Source organism: Nansenia antarctica, assembly GCF_963989245.1.
Source record: "Nansenia antarctica genome assembly, chromosome: 13".
NCBI lineage: Eukaryota > Metazoa > Chordata > Actinopteri > Argentiniformes > Microstomatidae > Nansenia > Nansenia antarctica.
Window position 1 is genome coordinate 28,139,301 of NC_137683.1, and position 24,930 is coordinate 28,164,230.

At 44.9% G+C, this 24,930-nt stretch overlaps 2 protein-coding genes across 2 annotated transcripts in view; both read left to right on the forward strand.

The window, feature by feature from the left end:
* chmp5b (charged multivesicular body protein 5b) overlaps positions 1-24,930 on the forward strand; it is a 495,962-nt gene that overhangs the window by 143,397 nt on the left and 327,635 nt on the right. The gene's annotated exons all lie outside the window — the stretch shown is intronic.
* On the forward strand, positions 1,875-24,345 carry LOC308169485 (phosphatidate phosphatase LPIN2-like; the record flags this gene model as incomplete). The annotated part of the gene is made up of 20 exons (XM_080544167.1): positions 1,875-1,955; positions 9,936-10,136; positions 12,247-12,342; positions 12,458-12,777; positions 13,086-13,193; positions 13,586-13,724; positions 14,098-14,581; positions 15,726-15,825; positions 16,565-16,752; positions 17,153-17,246; positions 17,390-17,459; positions 17,669-17,752; positions 18,635-18,708; positions 19,717-19,873; positions 20,351-20,499; positions 21,241-21,327; positions 21,830-21,982; positions 23,062-23,176; positions 23,599-23,702; positions 24,201-24,345. 20 exons carry the CDS (start codon positions 1,875-1,877, stop codon positions 24,343-24,345), a joined length of 2,949 nt encoding a protein of 982 aa, XP_080400293.1.

Sequence of the window (24,930 nt, forward strand, 5' to 3'; positions counted from 1 at the left end):
GCTCTGTTGATGACACAAAACTGAACATTTCTACATCCCAAATACAGTGTTTGGCTATAACATGACACATAGGTACAAGAGGGGTAGTCATCATTATACCCTCATGACAGTCAGAGATCAAGGTACAGTAGTGTGTTTTGGAGAGTGGTTAGTAGTGTACATATTTATAATCAGCAGTGAAGTCAGCATTCTAATCCAGGAGTTAGCCTAAATAAAAATGAATCTATAGTCTGTAACTCTTTACCTAATGCCATTGCCAACAATAGGCTTAAGATCTGTTCCTCCACATATTCAAAATGAAAATGAAACAGCACCCTGGCCTGATTCTAAGGCGTTCTAAGGATCTAGTTGAGTCAACCATGGGGATTTCCGTTTATGAGTGTATATGATTTGATGTTTATCTACTTAAATTGCCCACATATGAATGGCCGGTCTCATGCGCAGCCAACTTTGGACCATAAGATCGACATCATAGTTCCTCAAGTTCAAGTTTGTCAAGGCTATACAAGCATGCAGCACATTGTTGAGATGAGTCACTGTCTCTGTACCTAAACCTGTGTTAAAGCAGTGTGCATTTCAAGTCTATATCAGGATTGAGCCAGCCCAAGATAGGCCCTGTGTGTAGGCCTGTAAGTGTGTGTAGTAAACAGCTCCTCGGAGCCAAGCTTAACGGATGTGCAGTCAGCTTTTCTCTGGGTGTTCTTCCCCCAGGCCTCTCTGGGCTGATGAGGCGTGTCATCAGACAGATCCTTCTGCTTTGTCCATAAAAAGAGTTTGCGAAGGTTTGATTGACAGCCCTAGCCATAAAGAACCAACCGGTAGCTTCTAGATTTGCTACCATGATTAGATTACAGGGAGATATTTGTGACATCATAAAAGAACAATGATTGCAGTTGTTGAGAATTAGGGTATGTCGTACGAAATCGCGTCCAATGAAATGTAATGTTAAAGTCACTCATAGTCAGTCACTGTCTGTTGTGTATTTGTTCTGTTTTGATTTATCAAGACCTAATGGAGGGACTCAACAATCAGGGTTCCCGTGCTGGTCTTAAAAAGCCTTAAAGTCTAAAATCCAGCAATCCAACTTATAAGTCCTAAAAAGGTCTCAATCTTCACTTATTCGGTCTAAAAATTAGGTGCTAGGTCATAAAGATGAGATCCTGCAAGGAAATCAGTCCGACCACATCTATTTACGCGGAAATCAATCAAGCTGGAACCCAAAAAATGCCAATTCGCTTCCTTTTTTGTCTGTATGGCAGTGAAATCCCTAATTTCGTCACCTCGAGGATGACAAAAAGCTCTCATATGGTGTCACGAATAGGTCTAGTAAAATTCTATTCAAAGTGGTCTAAAAAAAGGTCTAAAAAGGTCTTACATCTGACTTGTTGAAACTTGTAGGAACCCTGTATCAAGTAACCTAATGGAGGACCCAATGGAGGACCCAACGATTCCCTCAAAGACTTCAAGTCATAGCTCATAGCTCATCTGCTCGATGTCTCCTATGAGGCCACTCGTACCTTTTTTGGCTCACCCAATGACCTGCTTGTCAGAGAAGTTTCCTCAGCAACATACAGTAGGTCGGAGGTGGTGCGACTGCGACCCCGGACTGGGAGAGCAGCTCTCTGAATGGCCCGGTGGGTTATGTTACGTAAGCGTTTTAAGGCTCAGGTCTGGGGTGATTTCCCCCTCATAGTGTTCATTTGTGTTGGCTCAGAGAGCAGGGGGGGTAAAGGCCACCGGGGCTGTGGTGCATGGCACAGGGCTGGTTGGGGGGTGGCAGAGGAGGAGAGAGGAACAGAGGGAGGACAGAGCACAGCAGCAGGGCTCAGACTAGTGTAGTCCTGGTCAGGGGTCCCAGGGGGTCCCAGGATGAGATGGACCTGCCGGTGAGGTGCCGTGGTCCCGGAGGTACAGTGGAAGACCAGCAGTCGCACCTCAAGTCCTCCTGGACTCTGGTGAGTTGGGCTTTAGGGTCTGCCGGGCTTTAGGGTCTCAACGGGCTGTGTGTACTGTACTGTTAGGGCTTTAAGGTCTCCCTCAACAGGCTTTGTGGTACTGTTTGAGGTACTGTTTGTGGTACTGTTTGCGGTACTGTAACCAACCAAAGTCATATTTGCAGTGTTTCTTTTTGTTTGTGAGCTGTTCATAATATATTCTCTACAAGGATCTTATTTGTTTGTATCAGACTGACTTACTTCAGGGTTGTCATGGTTTAAAGCCATGCTGTTGCTTTGCTCAGAATAGTTGTCTAACAAATGGACCATTTCCCCCCCTCATTTGAAATTAGATTCTGTCTCTGAGATTTAGTTAGGGTTCAAAGTCTGGTGAACTGGTATGCAGCTCAGAAGTTCAGAAGGAGCTGTCCTAGCGACCATAAGGTGCTTAAACATTCTTATAGTAGAGTTTATGAAAGATGTTTTGCTGCATTCCATGCCCTACATTTGAGGTGTAGAAAGGAGGGCAGTTGAAGCACATTTTCCAATGAAATAAACGAATCATTTCTAAATGCTTTTGAGCTATAGCGTGGCGATCACTCTTCAGTTAGTGTGTGTGTGTGTGTGTGTGTGTGTGTCTGTGTGTGTCTGTGTGTGCACGCACGCACACGTGTGTATATGTGTGTGTGTGTGTGTGTGTGTGAGTGTGTGTGTGAGTGTTTGTGTGTCCACCCACCTCATAAAAGGCCTTCATCATACTTGATGTGGCACCATTTCATTGTGTTCCACCGCATCCATTTGTTTCAACAACATCAGTCCACTCACGGCTACAATGAAACAACATGAATGGCCCCCCCCCAAACAAAAGCATCAAGATCAGCAAAATCCACCCAAACAATGGAGGCCTTTTTAAGTGGCACTGTTCCTGTTGGCTGTTTTTATTAGTGAACTCAATGGTAGGGTGGTTCTGTTTATAACCCACGGTCGTGCCTCTGCAGTGAGCGGTGCCCTGCGGCCCACGAGGGTGGCTGCTAAGCCCTTTGTCCTCCAAACTGTACGGGGCAGCAGATACAACCAAATAATGTGCTGAGGCTGTTGTTACCACAACAAAAGTACCATCAGGTAATCACAGCACAGAGCTACTGTACAGACAGATGGCAAATTGTGCAAAGGGGGTCGGTCGCCCCCTAAAACTCTTACATTTACATTTACATTTACATTTTTGGCATTTAGCAGACGCCTTATTCCAAAGCGACTTACAATCAATACATTTGAATACTAAGCGTGTGAATCATCAGTCCACCATTCGTAGCAGGAAGAGTAATCCAGCTCAGGCCCGGGGGGCCATTGATAGAAGGAAAAACCTTCTCCTATCACCTTCTTCTAAAGCCTAGTTTGTTTGTTTTTTACACTGGAGAAACAGAGAAACAGTACAAGGGGGGCAATAGAAGTTTTTAGGGACACAGTAGATCCACAGTAGATCCACAGTAGATCCACAGTAGATCCACAGTAAATCCTCAACCCTGAGGATTTTGTAGTTTTCTCTACAGGATAGAAATAGAAACAATTGTCGGCTAAACATTTCCTTCTGTACCAGACCAGTCAGCTTTCTCATCACACACCAATACTGCCCAGTAGGAAACTTAAGCTTTGAAAACACAACCATGTGATGATACATTTGACCTGTGCACCATGTTTATGGTTGGATGATAAGACTCAGAGAGTGTATAAGTAGGCTAATACAACCTTAAACTACCGTAGATATATACGTATTATCAGCTATTGGCATTAGGCATACGTCCCTATCAGCCACCCTGTGCTTATCGCTCTGTCAGAGGTGGAGGAGGTCATTTTTCAAATGTAAATTCATGAACTCGTGAACCAACTCAACCTAACTATCTGAGAGTCAGACCATGTCTGACCTAACCACAGCCATGAAAAGTAGCAGGCTGTTACCTCTGTGAGTCAGTGAGTCATGGCCAGCTCTTATTACATGCTGTTGAGGTCTGAGACACGGCCTTGCTGCTGTGTCTGGTCTGGCCCTACAGAGCCAGCACGAGGAGGAGGAGGAGGAGGAGGAGGGGGAGGAGCTTCAGTGTTGGCAGATGTTGATGGTCATACTAAACAGGATGTCCATATTTAGACGTTAGACATATGAGGCTGCAGCTCTCGGTGTCGTCGTGTCTGACTCCGAAGGGCTTTGTAATAGGAAGCCTCGAGGGTGTGACAAAGACAGGGCACAGAGTATTAGACCTCATCTTTGTTTAATGAAGTGACAGAACGAGGCCCTTGACTCTTTATCTCTCTCTCAGTGTAGACAGTGGCAAGGCAAGGCAAGGCTAGGCACGTTTATTTGTACAGCACATGTCATACAACAGGGGCAATTCAAAGTGCTTTGATTACATACAGCATTAAAAACTGTGACTCGATTCTCTTCAATGTGCTGACGGAGAAACTTTCCCCGCTCACGTGTTTATGTGCATCTTGAACCTCGGCCATTTCTAGATCTGCATTTGGCTCTGTTCCCATGGGAAGAACTGAGGTTCAAAGGTAATTACTGTTGAATTAGATTAGATTAGATTAGATTAGATCCAACTTTATTGGAGTACCAGACAACAAAATGCAGTTGAGCATCTAACCAGAAGTGTAAAACATGATAGTGATAGTGATAGGTACAGTATGGCAAGTATACGGTAGTTAGAGGTATGTACAGGAGAGGATAGTAGTAAGCTGTGTACAATTAAGGTAGCTACTACGGCATTGTTCATCATTAGTTAACATCATCGTACTATACATGCAAACCCTGCTGTGAATCTAAAATATTGTTGCTTCACGCGTTCAGATGTTGTCCCTCCAAACCTGGTTCAAGTGATTTTGTTGAGTCCACTACACACCACGCCCCAACACTCCCTCTCTGAATGGACAGTGGGGTGCAAAAATATGGGCACCCCTGGTTTAAATGTCTGTTACAAATTAATCTCCAAATGATTGAAAACAAACCAGAACACTACATGCTACGAAGTTAAATGTGACACCTTTCTGCATGCCTGTCAGGTGAATATAATTCCAGGGTTGAACTATATATTCTGAAGTAACTCCATGCCTTCTGAAGTAACTCCATGCCTTCTGAAGTAACTCCATGCCTTCTAAAGTATGACTCCGGTGGAAAGAATAATTCTGAGGTGTTCTGCCAGGAAGAAAGGGGAAACATTAAAAAAAACAAGAATTGAAAGCTTTAAATCTGCTTGCTAGTAGGTTTACTTCTTTTCACTTAGATATGAAGAGAAAAAAAGACATGTCGTTTAGCCACTAAATGCCCATAGTAACAGCCTTGTTTTGTGTTGATGTGAGGAGTTAGGCCTACTTGTTCCTGTGGTACATTACACAAACACTCTCTCAAGCTGTCGTTTGTTTACCTCTGTGTTTGATTGGCTAATAGGCTGTAGTGGACTTAGAAGACTCCGGCCTGCTAGCTGAAACACTGTAGGCCTATGTCTGAGTACAAAGACAGCCGCATACAGCATTTGCATACTGGTCCTATGGAGGGACTTCTTTCATGTCTTGCCCACAGGAAAGCGAGGGTGGGTGGGTACTGGGTAGCTGACACCATACACCTGAATTAAAGATGAGAGATCAGCTTCACACACAGGCACAGTCAGCCCTGCAGTAGGAACATCAGTTTCCTCTCCATTAGAGATGGGCATTTGATGATACAAATAAAAGAAACACTTGCGCTTAGTGGGAAGCGCAGTGTGTATCGATAACATTTATCCAGTGAAACTAATTTGCATTATTTGTGGCCTGAATAGAAGCTATACGGAAACTGCTAAACCGAATCAGAACAGACACAGTTTAGCGAGTGGATTTAGTCAAGTCAGAAGCACAACCGACTTTGAAACAACAGCTGATTCTGTCAGGAGGCCGGAGCGGCGCAGGTGTGTGATCTGTATGTGTGTGTAGGAGCCCGCCAGCATGCCAATGAGACCATTTACATTTACATTTTTGGCATTTAGCAAACGCCTTATTCCAAAGCGACTTACAATCGATACATTTGACTATGCAAGTGAATCATCAATCCACCAGTTGTAGCAGGAAGAGTAATCTAGCTCAGGCCAGGGGGTCATTGGCAGTCATCGTGATAGAAGTTTTAATAAAAAAATAATATATATATAGACACTGGAGAAACGTGAAAAGTGGGGCAGTAGAAGTCTTAGGAGACACAGTAAAGGGGAAAAGCAGGTGTCTCAGGAGACGCAGTGCTGGGGGGTAATAGATGTCTCAGAAGACACAGTGCTGGGGGGTAGTAGATGTCTCAGGAGACACAGTGCTGGGGGGTAGTAGATGTCTCAGAAGACACAGTGCTGGGGGGTAGTAGATGTCTCAGAAGACACAGTGCTGGGGGGTAGTAGGTGTCTCAGGAGACACAGTGCTGGGGGGTAGTAGATGTCTCAGGAGACACAGTGCTGGGGGGGTAGTAGATGTCTCAGGAGACACAGTGCTGGGGGGTAGTAGATGTCTCAGGAGACACAGTGCTGGGGGGTAGTAGATGTCTCAGGAGGAGCAGTTAAGTGTAGCCTGAAGAGATGGGTCTTCAGTCTCCGGGTGAAAGATGGGTAGTGACTCTGCAGTTCTGACAGCCGTGGGAAGCTCATTCCACCAGCAAGGAGCCAGTGTAGCACCAGTGCATGCCAATGAGGTTGTCATTTCTCACCATCAGATCTCTCAGTATGGAATGTACAGCATTACGTAATCGGAATCAATGATTACAAACTGGTAGCCCGTTGCTTTTAGTGACAACATTATTACTTGCTGTTAATCCCTTATCCTCTCTGCAATCAGTTGTTAGCTATTACAGATTTTTCAGGGAACTAATGCATCCACAAAGGACTCTAAGTGCCTATCTCTACTCTCCATTGAGATACGTAGATAGTGACTAGATAGTGACTGTGGAATGCTCTCCCTGACCACCTAAGGGCACCACAGTCTGTGGATGCTTTTAAACGAGGCCTTAAAACCTACCTTTTTAATAGAGCCTTTTATTCTACTTTTTTTCATTCTTAGCACTTTCTTGTTTTTAATCTGTAGCACTTTAGAACTTTAAACTGAGATTTCACTTTAAACTGAGATTTCACTTTAAACTGAGATTTCTATATGTAAAGTGCATTACAAAGTGCATTACAATTTGTATTATTATTATTATTATTATTATTATTATTATTATTATTATTATTATTATTACTAATGGGGTCCTAGCAGGGCTGAGCTCCAAACACCCTGGCTGGTGTGACTGTGTGGGCTCTGCAGGCAGCTCTCCCACAGAGACTCTCAGCTCTGGTAGTGTTGTGATGCCGTTCAGCCTTCCAGCCAGGACAGTCTTTTTTTAGGAAAGTGGGACACGCGTTTAGGGCGCTGTGTGACACTGTGTGACACGTTGCTGTAGCGCTGTAGTCTTCACTACAACAAGGACACTTGGGTGACACCTCCGTGTCCTAATAACAACAGTGACATCACAGAACACGCTAGCTAGCTACTGCTGAGGGAGATCATTCTACTTTATTGGATATCCAGATTCAGATTCAGGTTCAGATAACATTTATTGCCATTTATGTTGAAACACATAGTAGGAACTTGTTGTGGCATTGGTGTGTGCGTGCTAGTTCTTTTTTTCTTCTCACAAATATACAATAAGAGACAAGTGCAAACAATATAGTGCAGCGACGGGTAAGTGCAATGTCAGAGGTTCAGCCCAGTGCAACCCCACTCAGAGACGGGGGGCGGGGGGGCGCAGGGTTCCCACGGGTCCTTGAAATCCTTGCAAGTTTGTGAATTTGAGGAAAAAAAATCAAGATCTTAAAAGTTTTTGAAAATAGACATGGGTCAGTGAAAGTGCTCCTCTCTCTCTAAAAAAGAATATATATATTAAAAAATGTTTTACTTAGCTCGTCAACTAGTAAATCTCTGTATTGCTTAACTTTACACATACTTCACGATATATTGTTTTGCTGTGCTGTGGTAGAGAAGGCAAGAGACCATCTAGTGTTCAAGCCTCTACATTCAAAAGCCTCTCTTTTTAATTATTGTCTGTGAGCGGATAGTTCCTATTATCTAAATTCTCATCTAGATCTGTCTCAAACTATGCCGTGTTGGGTCCTTGAATTTGAGGGAATTGAGTCTTGAAAGTCCTTGAAAGGTGCTTGAATTTGATGTTTCAGAAGGTGTGGGAACCCTGATAATAACAATATAGTGCAAGCAACGGGTAAGTGCAATGTCAGAGGTCCAAAGTCAAAAAGTCAAAAGTCACTTTATTGTCCCATCCCTGGAAAATGTGTATTGGGCTTACACCCCACAGCAGCCAACAAAGAGCAACAGACAATACAGAATGATAAAACACAAACAGAAGGCAGCCCTGTTTAAGACAAGAGTGGAAATAAAACGATAAGCAAGATATGTTCACATTCATCTGGTGCAGTTTAAAAGTTTAACAGAAACCGGAATAAAATAATTTTTAAATCTGTTTAATCTAGAGCGGGGGACTCTGAACCTCCTCCCAGAGGGCAGTAGTTCGAACTCTGCATGTAGGACATGAGAGGGATTCATGAGAATTCTATTAGCCTGTCTGAGAGTAGCCTGTTCAAAAATAGTCAGGTTCAGTCTAGTGCAACCCCACTCAGAGACTGCGGGGGTGGGGGAGACAGGTGGAAGAGACAGGTGGAAGAGACAGGTGGATAATTAACCTTTAATATTCCTAAACATTGGTGACAACTAGATTATGTACAGCCTTTTTACTCTAGGGGAGATGGATGTACACTCTCACACTGTGTTTGGGTCGGGTCTGCAGGTGGACACTAGGAACTACGTAGGACAGCTGGCGGGCCAGGTGCTGGTGACAGGGATATAGTCATATCCTTATCATTTTGCTGCTCTTAGAGGTGAATTCGTGAGCTTAGAATTATAAGGTTCTATCTTTTAAAAAAAATAAAATATTATTAATAAAACAAAAATAAATTGTAAATACGCCAGAGTTAGCCCGAAAGCTAGTTTTCATCCGCAGTCCCTATGCCATGATGTTTTATACGGCTCCCTGGAGGAAAAAAGTACATTTAGAAGATAAAATATAGGTAGACCTAGGCACAAAAAAGTAGACAGGACAAGCATTTAGCTTAAGGGCATAACATAGGGGGTTAAAAGAGCATACATTAATCATAGGCGGTTAAAAGGAGGGTACATATTCGGTAAGCAGACTAAAAGCAAGCAACATATACGCACGGTAAGCAGACTAAAAACAAGCACACAGACTGTACAGGTAAGACATGTTAGGCGGTACACATGACATACAGGTATAGGACAGGACATTTCAATGTTGGCAGGTGTGTGTGTTGATCATCCACTGTTTTAGGTGCTTTCTAAATGATTTAAAGGTGCCTAATTCTTTGAGGTGCCCTGGAATCAGGTTCCATTCATGTGACCCTCTAACTGACCAGGCAGACTGACTAAAGGCACTCCTCCTAAATGGGATGGTGCAGTCCCCTCTGGTGACACCCCTTGTGGTGCGTGCTGTACTTCCTGGTCGTGAGATGAAGGTGTTAAGTGGTGGTGGGGCTAAATTGTGGATGGTTTTATAGACAAGGCAGAGGTTTGTGTAGGTTTTCAGATTGTCCCAGCTTAGAATGTTGTGTTTCTTCAGTATTGTGCAGTGGTGAAAGTGTCTTGGCTTCTTGTCTAGTGTTTAGGGTAGGTCAGAGATATCGAGCGTCAAAGTTTTTACATTCCATTATGTTTTGTGAGATGGAACCTTTGTATTTTATTAATTACTAACTCAAAAATGTCAACATTTTAAAAATAACACCACACAGGCATTAATACACTGCATTAATTTAATACACAGGCATTAATTTTGACCAAAAATGGAGATAGAACCTTCCATTCTAACGAATTCTAACGTCACGAATTTACGAACGCAGCCACTGTAACGTTGTGTGTTTGGGTGGTGTGTGTGTGCAGGTGGACACTATGAACTACGTGGGCCAGCTGGCGGGGCAGGTGCTGGTGACGGTGAAGGAGCTGTACAAGGGCATCAACCAGGCCACGCTGTCAGGCTGCATAGACGTGGTGGTGGTCAGGCAGCCGGACGGAACCTTCCAGTGCTCCCCCTTCCACGTGCGCTTCGGGAAACTGGGGGTGCTGCGCTCCAAGGAGAAGGTGGTGAGTAGGGGGCGATGTTGGGGCGGGGGGGGACGGTTGCCCTGGAGACAGAAAGGGGAGGGTTAAGGACGAGAGGGGATGGGTCACTTATAGCGGGAAGCTGGAGGTGGGTTCTAAAGATAAGGGGCGGGGCGGTTGCCTGGAGACAGAAAGGGGGGGGGGGGTTAGGGGCGAGAGGGGATAGGCACTTATAGCGAGAAGAGCTGGAAGAGAGTTCTAAAGATAAGCGGGCGGGGGGGAGGGGGGGGCGGTTGCCTGGAGACAGAAAGGGGGGGGGGTTAGGGACGAGAGGGGATAGGCACTTATAGCGGGAAGCTGGGAGAGGGTTCTTCTAAAGATAAGTTATGCATAAGAGTGGCCTTTTGTTCGACTTCTCAATGACGTTAATCGCAGGGGTTTCATGTCTTTGAACTCTCTCTCTCTCTCTCTCTCTCTCTCTCTCTCTCTCTCTCTCTCTCTCTCTCTCTCCCGAGCCTGTTACTGATTGGCTGGTTTCATGTTGGCTTAACGTAGGTGTCGCTGACACAGATACAGGTTTAAAGAAATCCTCTTTAAGAACGTGAAAGAAAGAAAGTGAAGGTCTGGGGGGAGGGATGGAGGGAGGGAGGGTGGGGGGGCATGCTGCCTGGTCACTATGGCAACAGAAGTAGTAAGTTGTAGGCTGGGGGTGCTTGGCCTTACATCAGTCAGGGTTGGGAGGCTAATCTTTATGAGACCCTTCGATAAACCAACTGCACACGGAGGGAAAGAATACAATCTCTCTCATCCCATCTGTGGCAGAGTCTAACATGACCAAATGAATATCGTTAGCCTCATAGCATAATTGCCCAAGTCATATTTTGGACAAATCTGCCTCTATCTAACTCTACTCTCCTAACACTGCTGATTCACTGTGCGTTATTGCCTCTATGACATCAGCCTATCAGAATGCTTGTTACATTCCAAAATCACTATCTGCCCAAGTCATCTCTTTGACATAGGCATTGGCTCGGCTGACCACAAGTGAAGCATTACTTAGGCAATTGTGCTATGAGGCTAGCAATATATAATGATAGTTATTTGATAGTTATACTTGTTTTGATTGTATAACCTTGTTTGCAAGGGTCCCTCATTTGAACAGGAATCAATGACGTATTCTGTTGATTAAGTTTGTCTCTCGCAAACTGGGTGTCAACCTTTGCAAACATCCTTTTTAAGAAGTTAACCTCAGTCAATCTTTCACTTTCAAAAATCTTTCACTTTGAAAGTGTCCAGTAGGCAGTTTTAGATCAGTGGGGAACTAAATACGAATTGAATGTATCTCGATTCCACGGCTCTGTGGCAAAAAAAAGGTGAACATTGTGAAAGGGGGCAGGTAGTGTAGACTTTCTATAGGCGCTGCATGTGACAGTCACATACACACACGACCCTCAATGACAAGCGGCTAGGCGGCTATTCAGTTCAGGTTATGTCACCCGCCTGGTAGTTGTTAGACATTTAGTGAGTAAACAGATTTTTCTCTGTGCTGATGCAGTACAATGAGGCAGGGTGAGAACAGAACAGTGACTGGGGGGCTGGGAGTGTGAGAACATTGACTGAAACCTGATGTTCTTTTCTCTTTCTTCTCTTTCTTCTCTTTTTTCTTCTGTACCGCGGAGTATATCCGCAGGCTAAGTGGGTCATGTTGTCGTCCTTGGCTCATTGCGGTCGCTGTCAATTTTGTAACAGAACATCGTTTAGGTTTCACTTTCACAAAGGCGTTCTTTTGATGCATAAAAGAGAGCTAAGACAGAGAGGGTGGGAGGAGGAGGAGGAGGTAGCTTTAAGCAAGGCTACCCTAATTACCTCTACAGTATGTACTGTATGTTGTGTACCATAGGGATTAACAATAGCTAATACCTCTAGCTAATTCTACAGCTAGTCCTCTGGCCCGGTTTTCACACATGAATCATAGTGTTGCGTAAAGCGTGCTAGTATGACATTCCTGGTCATACAGTATATATATATTAACATGAAGGCTACTCTTAACGTTTGGAGGGAGTTGTCCTACTCTGTTTGACAGACGTTTTTAAAACCTTCAGTTAGTAGTCCAGAGTTTCTCTATGTATTAATGTGTCCCTTGACCCTGCAGATTGACATAGAGATCAATGGGGAACCGGTGGAGCTTCACATGAAGCTAGGGGACAACGGAGAGGCCTTCTTCGTCCAGGAGACAGAACAGCACAATGTGAGGATCTTTATTGCTAACAAAAAATGGCTATTTCCTTTGGTTTATTGAGACAGCATAGATACTATATACTATGATTTCGTAGCTCAAGTCTTTCTTTGTCATCGTTCCCTAGGAGATTGTCCCGGCCCACCTGGTCACCTCTCCCATCCCCACGGAGGAGGTTCTGTTCAGGACCAGAGAGTCCAGAGGTGGCGGGGGGTCCGGTGTGGAGGGCAGGCCGCCCCAGGGGTCAGAGGACCCAGCCTCCTCCTCCGCCCAGCAGCCCCCCCCGCCGCCCGGCTCCTCCACCACGGCAGGCAAGAAGAAGAAGAGACGCAGGAGGAAGCACAAAGCAGACGCCCGCAAGGAGGAGCACACCCCCACTACTGCCCCTAGTGGCGAGGAGGTCTGTGAGCTGAGCTCGGATGAGGAGCACTCCACACAACACAGCAGGTACATGGACGGGTGTGTGGGGGGGGGGGGGAGAGTCCAAAAGATGTCCTCAGGGAAGCCGGAATGTGGGTTCAGATGACGTCTTTCTAGGACGTCCTAGAAAGACATCATCTGGACGTCCTAGAAAGATGTCATCTGAACCCACATTCCGGCTTCGCTGAGGACGTCTTTTGGACTCTTTGTTTACTGGGTGGTTAGGTCCAGTTGGGTCTGGTTGAATCTGATTTGGTCCGGTGTCCACCAGTGGGTTCTACTAGGCCGTAGAAGTGTTAACCCTGTGTGTGTCTGGGCGGTCCTCTCTCCCCCAGGGCGTCCTCGTTCTCCACAGTAAAAGACCCAGCGGACCAGAAGCAGCAGCCTACCCTCCACTGGGACAGCTACCCTTTCTCTGACGGAGACTGGTCCAACTCAGACAGGTACGGTTCACCCACTCTGTCATTAACATCTCATTCAAATATCGAACACACCGATAACGATGCTAACAAGCTGGATCCTGAAGATTCGTGTTTTAACAAAACAAAACACACTTGCACTTTATGTAGTGTGCTATAAAATGAATCATGGCTACTCCGAACAGTTCAAATGAGCTTGTAGAAGCTAAGATATCTGCTTTTGTTTGTGTAACCCTCTCCTGAGGTACTATTTCAATTAATTAAGATATAACAGGATTCTGAGTCTTAGCTGTTGATGGTGAACTGACTAACTCTTCTTGTTTATAAATAGATCAGATATACAAGTGTATGTAATTGTAATTGTATGTCCCCAGAAAACAAGTATTAACTTCCTGTATTGTGCTGTTTGCTTACAGCAGGCCCTTGTTGGAGGCCACGTCTCCTAAGAGCGACTCTGAGCTGATGGTGAAGACCTCAGAGAGCATGCACAGGGCGGAGCACAGGGCAGAGTCACACATGCAGTGGTCCTGGGGCGAGTTCCCAGAGTCCACCAGGGTAAGACCTACGCCCCCCCTGCCTCACACTCAGAGACGGAAACATCTCATCTCGTCACATGTTTATCGGGCTGTGGTGTTATAAAATACTTTGTAATATGACATAATTTAGGGGTGGTGGTTTAGTGGATAGTGAGTTGGACTGGTGATCGGAAGGTTGTGAGTTAAAATCCTGCCTGAAACCACACCACTACTAGTGTGCCCTTGAGTAAGGCACTTAGCCCTCAGTTACTCCAGGGGGAATGTCCCTGTAATTCGTAATTGTAAGTCGCTTTCGATTAAAACCGCTAAACGGCAAATTCATTCTGCTGAATGGCAAATTCATAAATTCATGTTCATTGATTTCATACTGTGTCTCTTTTTTGGTGGTCCAGGTCAGTAAGAAGGACAGGGTCGACCTGCCCAAGACCGTGACCATCACCCCGTCCGAGAGCACCCACTTCCGGGTCATCCTCAGCTCCGAGGCCATGGAGGCGGCGTCAGGGGACCCGCAGAGTGCCATGGACCCCGTGTGCGCCATCGTCAAACCGCAGCCTCGGACCCCCAAACCTGACCTCCGCCGCTCCAAATTTGACCCGGGACAACAGGACCCTATATCCCAACCCCATCCCCCCGTAAATGACTCTGAAAGTGTCCCCGAACCTGACCCTGACCCTTGCCCTGCGAAACCAGAACCCAGCCCTCACACGTCTGGGCCCGTGTGTGTCCCTGAGCCGGACCTCTGCACCCTGAAACCTGAGAGGAGGACCCGCTGGACCTCCTCCCCCCCCAGCGGCCCCTCCCTCAGCCAGGGGGACAGTGGCTCTGCTGCCTGTACTGCTGGGGTCCAGGAGGCTGTCTGTCCTGAGAGGAGGAGAAGTAAGTCGCCATGGTTACTGCCAATCAACTAATCAATCTTATAAAATGCCTCCATAGTGTTTATCTATGTATTATATGTATAGCTTATTGGTCATCTGTAATACATTCATTACACTTTTGTGAAAAGTGAGGCCTCACAAAATATCGTTAGCCTCGTAGCATAATTGCCTAAGTCGTGCTTCACTTGTGGTCAGCCGAGCCATCTTTGTATGTGGTGTCAAAAATGCCTATGTCAAAGAGATGACTTGGGCAGAGAGTGATTTTGGAATGTAACAAGCATTCTGATAGGCTGACGGCATAGTAGGCAATAACGCACAGTGAATCAGCAATGTTAGGAGAGTAGAGTTAGGCAGATATCTCAATTTGGCCAAAATATGACTTTTGGCAATTATGCTATGAGGCTAACGATATGTTGGTTTTGTAAAGAGTTTTCTGTTTCCCCTGTTCCAAGTACCCTATAGTTCCCTAAATAGAGAATGCTGTATAAGTGAGAGGAAATGACTTGATGAGTAGGGGCCAGGCAGAGGGTGATGAACCCAGACAGACGGCAGTGTCGTTACAGCAGCGTTGTGTCAGCGGAGGCCCGCAGGAAGGAAGTGGGTTCCTCTGTGAGGCGCGTGGGAAGTTCCTACTCCTCTACTCGGGGTCTGAATACGCATGAGATGTTTCAATTGTGAAAATACGAAGATTTCTCAAGTTAAGGAAGTGAAAACAAAACATTGTTTTTTTGGAGTGTTCGAATGTTTTCCCGCAAGGGCCCTAAGGTCAGCTGAGACTAATCAGCTAATCATTCCGAGAGTGAAAACAAAACACGGTGCAGCAGCTTTCAGTCACGCTGCAAATCAAACAGGCCCAAACCAATATTTAAATCTAAGCTAAAAATGCCTAAGCCTTAATGTTTTGCAGCAGTTATGATTAAACACAACACGTATATCAATGTATTTTATCCATTAACTATTGTCTTATTAAATGTTTTATCTATTTACTTCTTATATTTGCTTTTATTCATTGTAATTTTTACTTTCTTACTATGCTCCTCTTGCTGTGTTTTAAAAGAATGTATGTAAAACACTTTGAATTGCCCCTGTTGTATGAAATGTGCGATACAAATAAACTTGCCTTGCCTTTCTGCGGTGTGACTCAGGTGTGAGGAAGAGGAGTCAACACCAGGGCCCTGAGGACATCTACCTGGACGACCTGAACGTCCTGGAGCCTGACGTTGCTGCCCGCTACTTTCCTAAGAGGTACCCATGATGTCACCCGGTCAATTTAAGTCTAATCATTTACACCTGATGTGCCTAGTCACCTTGCTCCTTCCCCAGACCTCTGGTCTCTGGACAGTCCCTCATTGATCAATATAAGCAATTATATGTACTCCTTTGGGCCCAGTTGTTCAAAAACTTTTAATCTGGATCAGAATGATCCTGGTGTGCCCTGGGGTGGTCCAGTGGTCTAGCATCGGGGTCTACAGTTTGCACACATATGCCCATGTCGGCATGGGTTCGAATCCGGCCCCCATGCCCTGCTGACATGCCCTCTCTCTCTCTCCCTTCTTCTCCTTACTTTCCTGTCTGTCTTCACTGTATCTGTCCAATAACATGAAAAATATGACTGGGACTGCCCCACTCACCCAAAAAGAATGATCAGATTGACCTGGCTGATTTCCCCTACACACAACTCAAAATCAGCCAGATCAGATCTGATCCTGGATAGCAAAAAAGAGAATCAGGATCCAATTCTGATCCAGATGAAACGTTTTTGAACAACTAGGACCTTGGGTGTTAATACTGTGGGTTAATGAGTTCTTGGTTCCTGGTGTTAGTACTCTGGGTTAACGTGTCCTTGGTTCTGTCTGGTGTTAGTACTGTGTGTTAACGTGTCCTTGGTTCTGTCTGGTGTTAGTACTGTGTGTTAACGTGTCCTTGGTTCTGTCTGGTGTTAGTACTGTGTGTTAACGTGTCCTTGGTTCTGCCTCTGTCACAGTGAGTCAGAGCCGGTCCCTAAGCACTGGGTGGAAGTGGGTCGGCGCTCTGGTTCCCAGTCCCCCCAGTCTGTGGGCAGCGCAGCAGCAGACAGCGGGACGGAGTGTCTGTCCGACTCGGCCGGCGACCTGCCTGACGTCACCTTGTCTCTCTGCGGGGGGGTGGGGGAGGACTCTGAGATCTCCAAAGGTGAGACGTGAGGCGGTCAGTGTTGTACCTCTTTGGGCTGTAAGGGCTGCAGTTTGATTATTTTATTTATTAGTTTTAAAAGGGGCAATGGACAGTCATTGACTCTCCCTGTATTAGCTGAATAGCTAAATTACATCAGCAGTCCCTGGGCAGGTAAATCCACAGGGAAATACGGCCTCAGATGTTATAAACAATTTAAAACAGAACTACAGGACATAGTAATATCACATAAAACAGAACTACAGGAAATGACTGCCCGAAGAAACAGCTTTAGAACACTTCCTACAATACAAACCATATGAATGTACTGTAATAATGATAAGGAGACAAGCTATGAAGACAGACAGATGAGGATGCCTCTTGAAGATGCACATTTTATGGAACTTTTTTTTTATTACAGAAAGATTCATGGAGCACATCATCACATATCCAGAGTTTGCCGAAAATCCAGCGATCATCGACAATCCCAATCTGGTGGTTAGGATTGCAAACCGGTAAGTAAAAAAACAAAACATTCATCATACTAAATCATAACTTGGTTATCTCAATAATTCATAGGCCGTTACAGTGTAATACACACGACTATAATTTGTAGAATGGTGTAACCTTGGTAACGATGAGAGTTCTCTTTTTACAGATACTACAACTGGACGTTGGCAGCACCATTGATACTCAGTATGCAGGCTTTCCAGAAGAACTTGCCGAAGGTAGGTCACATTCTCTAGTTGTTGTATGATGATATTATGCCGGCATTTCACTTTGGTGTTCTGTGCACTGTTCATTGTTGATGTTTTACTAACATATGTAAAAAAAAAAAAAAAATTTACTAACATGCTTGGGTAAAGAGTTCCATCCTGTAATGGCTCTGTAATGGTACATTACTGTAGATTTGAGTAGATTTGTCTGTGTGTCTCAGGCGACAGAGGAGGAGTGGGTGAAGGAGAAGATGCCTAAGAAGTCTGGACGCTGGTGGTTCTGGAGGAAAAGCAGTGTCAAACAGGTACTGTACGCTTGTCTTGGAGTATACTGTTGCTCCACTGCAAAGGTGTTGTGTTTAATGACCATTCCTCATCCCATGCATCACAATGAGCCCATCCTCCGATTATTTTCCCTCCACCAGCCTCCCCAGCTCCTCTGGTACCAGCACTGAGTTTAGACGTTCCTTAATCGCTTGCAGCTGGTACATGAGACGGTCAACCTCATTTCTTTTGTTCATTTGGGATGAATAGATGTTGACATGTCCCAACCCATTAGCCTATTTGTTTGGCTTTCCCATGTAAATGAGCCCTAAGCAAATCAGCTTCTAGGAGGGAGCGTGCCAGGGCCACTGCCAGAGTGAAGAGGATTACCGTGTGTGTTGTCTCTCCTGTATGATAATGGGCACAGTGCAAGTCAAGTCAAGTCAAGTCAAGTCAGGTTTATATAGCACATTTACAACAACAAACAGCAGACCAAAGTGCTTAACAGATAGAACACTAGTACAAAGAAAACAACAAATTAAAATACACTAAAACAAAAGCAAGGTGCAATACAGAATACAACAGGTGCAGAAAAGTGCAGTTGGTTGTCGGGAGGCAGGCTCACCTCAGGTCAAAGGCCAGGGAGAAGAGGTACGTCTTAGCTAAGGTTTTAAAAGCCTCGATGCTCTGGGCAGATCTGACGTGGAGGGAGGGGGAGGCTACTCCAGAGCCTAGGGGCTGCCTTTGAGAAGGCTCTCTAGTCCTTCCTAAATTTCGTTGTTTGGTACCTGTACTGTAGCAATGACAATAAAGTCCATTCATTCATTCATTCATAGTCATATCAATATATGAAGTCAATGTTGTTGACATGATGCTGTGTTCATTCCTCATGGTTCTTCATGTGGGCTCTTTCTTCTCTTCAGTCAGAGACCAAGTCAGAGAGACAGGAGTCCCAGCACAGAGAGAGCCCTGCCCAGGACCAGAGCCCTGCACCACAGTGAGTCAGAACCACAGCACCACAGCCCTGTCTGGCTCACAACCACACTGACACTCCTCCACCCTCCCCCCTGGCATTGTTACACAATTATCGGAGGCCCTCCGTTTGTCTGACTACTACTGACTATTAGTCACACAGTGATGTAACCCGACGTCTTGACCTCAACGAATTACACATTGATTTGTTTCTTTCTTACAGACAACAGTGATTCAGAGTACAAGTTCTACTGTAAACGTTCACAAGGGAGTTTGAACTCATCAGCATTTTGTCTCATTTGGTCAACTACTGTTAGTTAGAAAGAGAGGAGCAAGCCAGAAACGATTCAAAATTTTGTGATACTGCCCTCTAGTGATCACATATCAAACTGCAGGTGTTTTGTAGGATAACTCATCTCTGCTTAGGTTGTTTCACTCATTTACATTTGACATTTTTGGCATTTAGCTGATGCCTTATTCCAAAGGAACTTACAATCGATACATTTGACTAAGCAAGTAAATCATCAGTTCACCAGTTGTAGCAGGAAGAGGTTTTTTTGGTATATATAGACACTGGTGAAACAGTACAAGGGGGGCAGTAGAAGTCTTAGGAGACACAGTATAGGGGGAAGCAGGTGTCTCAGGAGACACAGTGCTGGGGGGTAGTAGATGTCTCAGGAGACACAGTGCTGGGGGGTAGTAGATGTCTCAGGAGACACAGTGCTGGGGGGTAGTAGATGTCTCAGGAGACACAGTGCTGGGGGGTAGTAGATGTCTCAGGAGACACAGTGCTGGGGGGTAGTAGATGTCTCAGGAGATACAGTGCTGGGGGGTAGTAGATGTCTCAGGAGACACAGTGCTGGGGGGTAGTAGATGTCTCAGGAGGAGCAGTTAAGGTGTAACCTGAAGAGATGGGTCTTCAGTCTCTGACGGAAGATGGGGAGTAACTCTGCAGTTCTGATAGCCGTGGGACGGACACTCAAGAGTTAGATGTTCCTAGGATGTTCATGTGAGGTTGTCCTCTGTCCTGCAGGCCGAAGGCAGCAGACTCCTCCAGTGACGACGAATCTAAAGAGCTGAACGCCGTGGCGCCGGCCGTGGCCTCTACTGAGCGCGTGCAGACGGAGGGACCGGCGCCGGCCAACTCTCACTCCTACAGGAAGTCCCTCCGCCTCTCCTCAGACCAGATAGTAAGCATTAGCGTGGCCGCACCTACCCTCTACAACTCTCTGCCCTCAGTGATCCGCAACGCCCCCCCACCCTGGACTCCTTCAAACTAGCCCTCAAAACCCATCTGTTCTCCAAGGCACTTGGCCCCTAGTCACTGTTTCTGTTTTGTTTTGTTTGTTTTCTGTTTTGTCTGTCTGACCATTTCCTTTAAAATTGTAAAGCGGCCTTGGGTTTTATGAAAGGCGCTATATAAATCCAAGTTATTATTATTATTATTATTATTATAGTAAGAGCCACATTAAAAAGTTAGACGATTTAGATTCCCTCCCATCAATAAGAGGGGGATGTCGGAAAATTGTCAGCAAATTATGAAACCACTGCCAGACAGACCTAGATTCAGATCCTATTCAATACATAATTTCAACTCTCTCTCTCTCTCTCTCTCTCTCTCTCTCTCTCTCTCTCTCTCTCTCTCTCTCTCTCTCTCTCTCTCTCAGGCCAGTCTGAAGCTGAGGGAGGGGCCTAACGACGTCACCTTCAGCATCACCACGCAGTACCAAGGCACGTGTCGCTGCGAGGGAACCATCTACCTGTGGAACTGGGACGACAAGGTCATCATCTCCGACATCGATGGCACCATCACCAAGTAAAGTGGATTCTCCTGCTATCTATCTATCTGTCTAAACTCCTCAAAAAAAGTTCTGAAACGTTATTTCGGTCGATCATTCCTCTCCTTTAATGGTACCAATTGGTATTGTATTTTATATCGTTGGAAAGCCTGATTAGTCACCTTTACAACGAGGTACAACTTGTAAGGATCATGCATTCGTGGAATGAGCAACACAGCTGAACGTGTGGGTTCCGAACTTTTGAGGACTTTTTTGAGGAGTTCACATTGTCAGTCTCCTCCGTCTTAGGGTTCTCACCAGTGCGTCACTCTCAGGTCACTGAACATCTGGTAACAGAATTAAGGCCGGCCTCATGATCGTGTAATCCAACAGCTTCTGTTTGAAGCAGGAGGTCTGCTGCTAATCAGTTAATTGTACGCTGTCCAAACCCATTAATAGGCCTATAAATGAATCGGTTTGGACATACAGCTCTTAGGTTAATATAGGTCCCTAGGGACTCTCGTTGGGTAATTCTACTGTGATTTACAGACAGTTTGCAATGGATGACCCTTTAAAATAGTGAAAATACCACCGCTCATCTGTGATCAGACTTTGCTGAGGTGCTGGAACTGAAGAGTATCAATAGGGTGCAAAATCCGCACAGCATCCGCACACTCAAACACTGTGCAAAGAAACATTGTTTATTGCGAGCTTTCAGTCATAGACCTTCTTCACGGATGACCCTTTAATAACTTTTTTTTTAATGCAAATGTTCTTAGGTCGGATGTTTTTGGACAGATCCTCCCTCAGCTGGGAAAGGACTGGACCCACCAAGGCATCGCCAAGCTGTACCACTCAGTACACGAGTAAGGCTCTGACCCGGACCTCCTGTGTTTCATGTTCACTCCCTATTAAAAGAACCCAGTAAACAAGAAGTCCAAAAGACGTCCTCAGGGAAGCCGGAATGTGGGTTCAGATGACGTCTTTCTAGGACGTCCAGATTACGTCTTTAGGACGTCCTAGAAAGATGTCATCTGAACCCACATTCCGGCTTCCTTGAGGACGTCTTTTGGACATCTTGTTTACTGGGAAGTAGATGCCGCACACTCAGGTTCCAGATGCAACAGAATGTGGTTTAATAGGACAACGGTTTCGGCAGTAGCCTTTGTCGAGTCTTAGACGACTGATCTTAGATGACAAGTCTTAGACTACTAAGTACCTGACAAAAAATGTACATTCTTGTTTTACTTGAGAAAGTACCACTTCAGTGCCTCAAAGTCAACAGTCAGACAGAAGAGAGAGTGAATGGGTGCAATTTGACTCCCAAATTGAGTTTGCGTTTACTTTAGTATGTAACGTCCTCTTCAGGAACGGCTACAAGTTCCTGTACTGCTCTGCGCGGGCCATCGGCATGGCAGACATGACCAGGGGGTACCTGCACTGGGTCAACGACCGCGGCACCATCCTCCCCCGGGGACCCCTGATGCTGTCTCCCAGCAGCCTCTTCTCTGCCTTCCACAGGTACAGCTACAAATACGACTACTACTACTAACTACTACTACTAACTACTACTACTACTAACTACTAACTACTACTACTATTACTAACTACTACTACTACTAACTACTACTACTACTACTACTCTACTACTACTACTACTACTACTACTACTACGACTACTACTACTACTACTACTACTACTACTACTACTACTACTACTACTAACTACTAACTACTACTACTACTACTAACTACTACTACTACTAACTACTACTACTACTACTACTACGACTACTACTACTATTACTACTACTGCTACTACTACTAACTACTAACTACTACTACTACTACTACGACTACGACTACTACTACTACTACTACTACTACTACTACTAACTACTAACTACTACTACTACTACTATTACTATTACTATTACTACTACTACTACTACTACTACTAACTACTACTACTACTACTACTACTAACTACAACTACTACTACTACTACTACTACTACTACTACTACTACTACTACTAACTACAACTACTACTCCTCTCTCCTCATCAGCTTCATCGGACTTCCAAGAGGAAGGTTTTTATGATATAATAATAATATATGCCATTTAGCTGACCCTTTTATCCAAAGTGACTTACATTGCAGTGAGTGCATACATACATTTTCAGTATACAGTACAGTGGGGAAAATAAGTATTTCACCCACTGCTGATGTTGTGAGTTTACCCCCTTACAAAGAAGTGAACAGTCTATAGTTTTAATGGTAGGTTCATTTTGTGTTTTATTGAGTAAAATAAGTATTTCACCCTCTAACAACCAGCAAGAATTCTGGCTCCCACAGACCGGTTATGTGACCATGAGGCACACAGATTAGTCCTCTCACTTTAAGAAAGTATTCCTAATCTCAACTCGTTACCTGTATAAAAGACACCTGTCCACAGAATCAATCAATCACAACCTAAGCGTTGTTAGCGCAATGCTCTACCAACTGAGCCAGTTGTGGACCACCTAAGCCAGATAACCCTCTAACTCTAAGGTCAGACGTTAAGTCCTTTCAAACCTTTTCAATTTGCCCTTTCTTTCAGGGAGGTCATCGAAAAGAAGCCGGAAAAATTCAAGATCGAATGCCTCACAGACATCCAGAACCTCTTCTACCCAAACACGCTCCCGTTCTACGCAGCCTTCGGGAACAGAGCCAACGTACGTTTCCTTTAATCCTCTCATTAAAAAAACTGAAAAAATCCATAGAGGGAACAGGAGCTATGTTGATTATGATGACCCCTACAACAGAAGGTTATACTAATCCCTGTAGAGATGACTTCAGGGTTACCAGATGGGGCGGGTTAATTGCCTAATTTTTGGTTTTGGGCTGGTTTTTGGTGGATTTAGCGGTTTTTAGACTGTGGTTAGGCTGGAAATTGTCAATCCCATCTGGCAACCCTGGATGACTTATGTAGAGAAATGGCAGTAGATCTGAAAAGCTTTGCCTTCCATACGGTAGATTGAGATAAAGGTTACTGAGTATAGAAAGAGATATTAATGACTGTAGCAAGTCAACTGTACACTAAATTAAAAATGATGATGGAATGCTAACCTGAGATGTTATGTTGCTCTCGTTTCAGGATGTGTTTGCCTACAAGCAGGTGGGCGTCCCGGTGTGTCGGATCTTCACAGTGAACCCTAAAGGAGAGCTGATCCTGGAGCAGACCAGAGGCAATAAGACATCGTAAGTGTTCCACAGAACCTCGGCTGTCTCTCTGCATGTCAGCTTATTTTGTTTATTAGCAAGGATCCCCATTAGCTGACGCCAAGACGACAGCTAGTCTTCCTGTTGTCTGAAACACAGTTAACATTACAACATAACAACATTAAAACATGTCAAGACACATAAACCAGGGAAGCATAACAACATTAATGCACAAATACACAAACACTCAAACAAAACACACCAAGGTAACAGAAAATAAAGCATAACTAATATCACTGGTTCACTTGTAAGTAAGATTTTAAGCTCTATTTGAAGCTTGCTATACTTTTTATGTCCCTTATGCCACTTGGAAGACAATTCCATGCCCCAATAGCCCTATATATGACTGTTCTTTGCATACTATAGGTTGCAAAGCAATCAGTAGAGTAGGTCAGTAGAGTGAGTACGATCGACTAACCCAGTACTGTCTCTGTCTGCAGGTACAGCAGACTAACCCAGTACTGTCTCTGTCTGCAGGTACAGTCGACTGAGCGAGCTCGTGGAGCATGTTTTCCCTTTACGAAGTAAAGAGCAAAGCGCCACGTTCAGTTTCCCAGAATTCAGTTCTTTCTGCTTCTGGAGACAGCCAATCGCGGAGGTCTGTCTCGAGGAGCTGCTCTGATACCTTTCTTGCTCGTCCAGATATCTGTGGTATTATCAGGTATGACCATAAGATAAGAGTCAGTAGCTGCTAGCTTGGGTACGGTTAGACGACGCACTTTGTGTTTTATCAAGACGTCTGAAGCGGTAGTCGTTATTGCACAACATTTTGGATTGTCTTTTTCCATTGCACCCGCCTTATATATTACCTGCTTTGATGACTTTTGACCACGTGTCTATGCTGATGCTTTGTTCCGTGTTTAGCACTCTACAGATACGATAGGTGACACGGTCTGATCGTTCTGTCCGCATGTCGGCAACCAATCAAAATGTTCAGACTTTTCTTTTGAAACACGGAACTAAGTTTCAACGTTGTTGAGAATCGCAACACACTCGCTAGTCGAGCCAAAATACTGCAACGAATTGGATTGGGTGAGTAATCCCCACTGCTACCTAGTTAACTAGAACACTACTTTACATTGTTAGCAGGCTCACAAAACAAGCTGTGTTAGTTGACTAGCGACGTGTCATTGATTTTCAACAACGCAGATTTTTCGAATGAAAAGTCCGATCATTACATCGGATCCCGACATGAGGACCAAAGCAT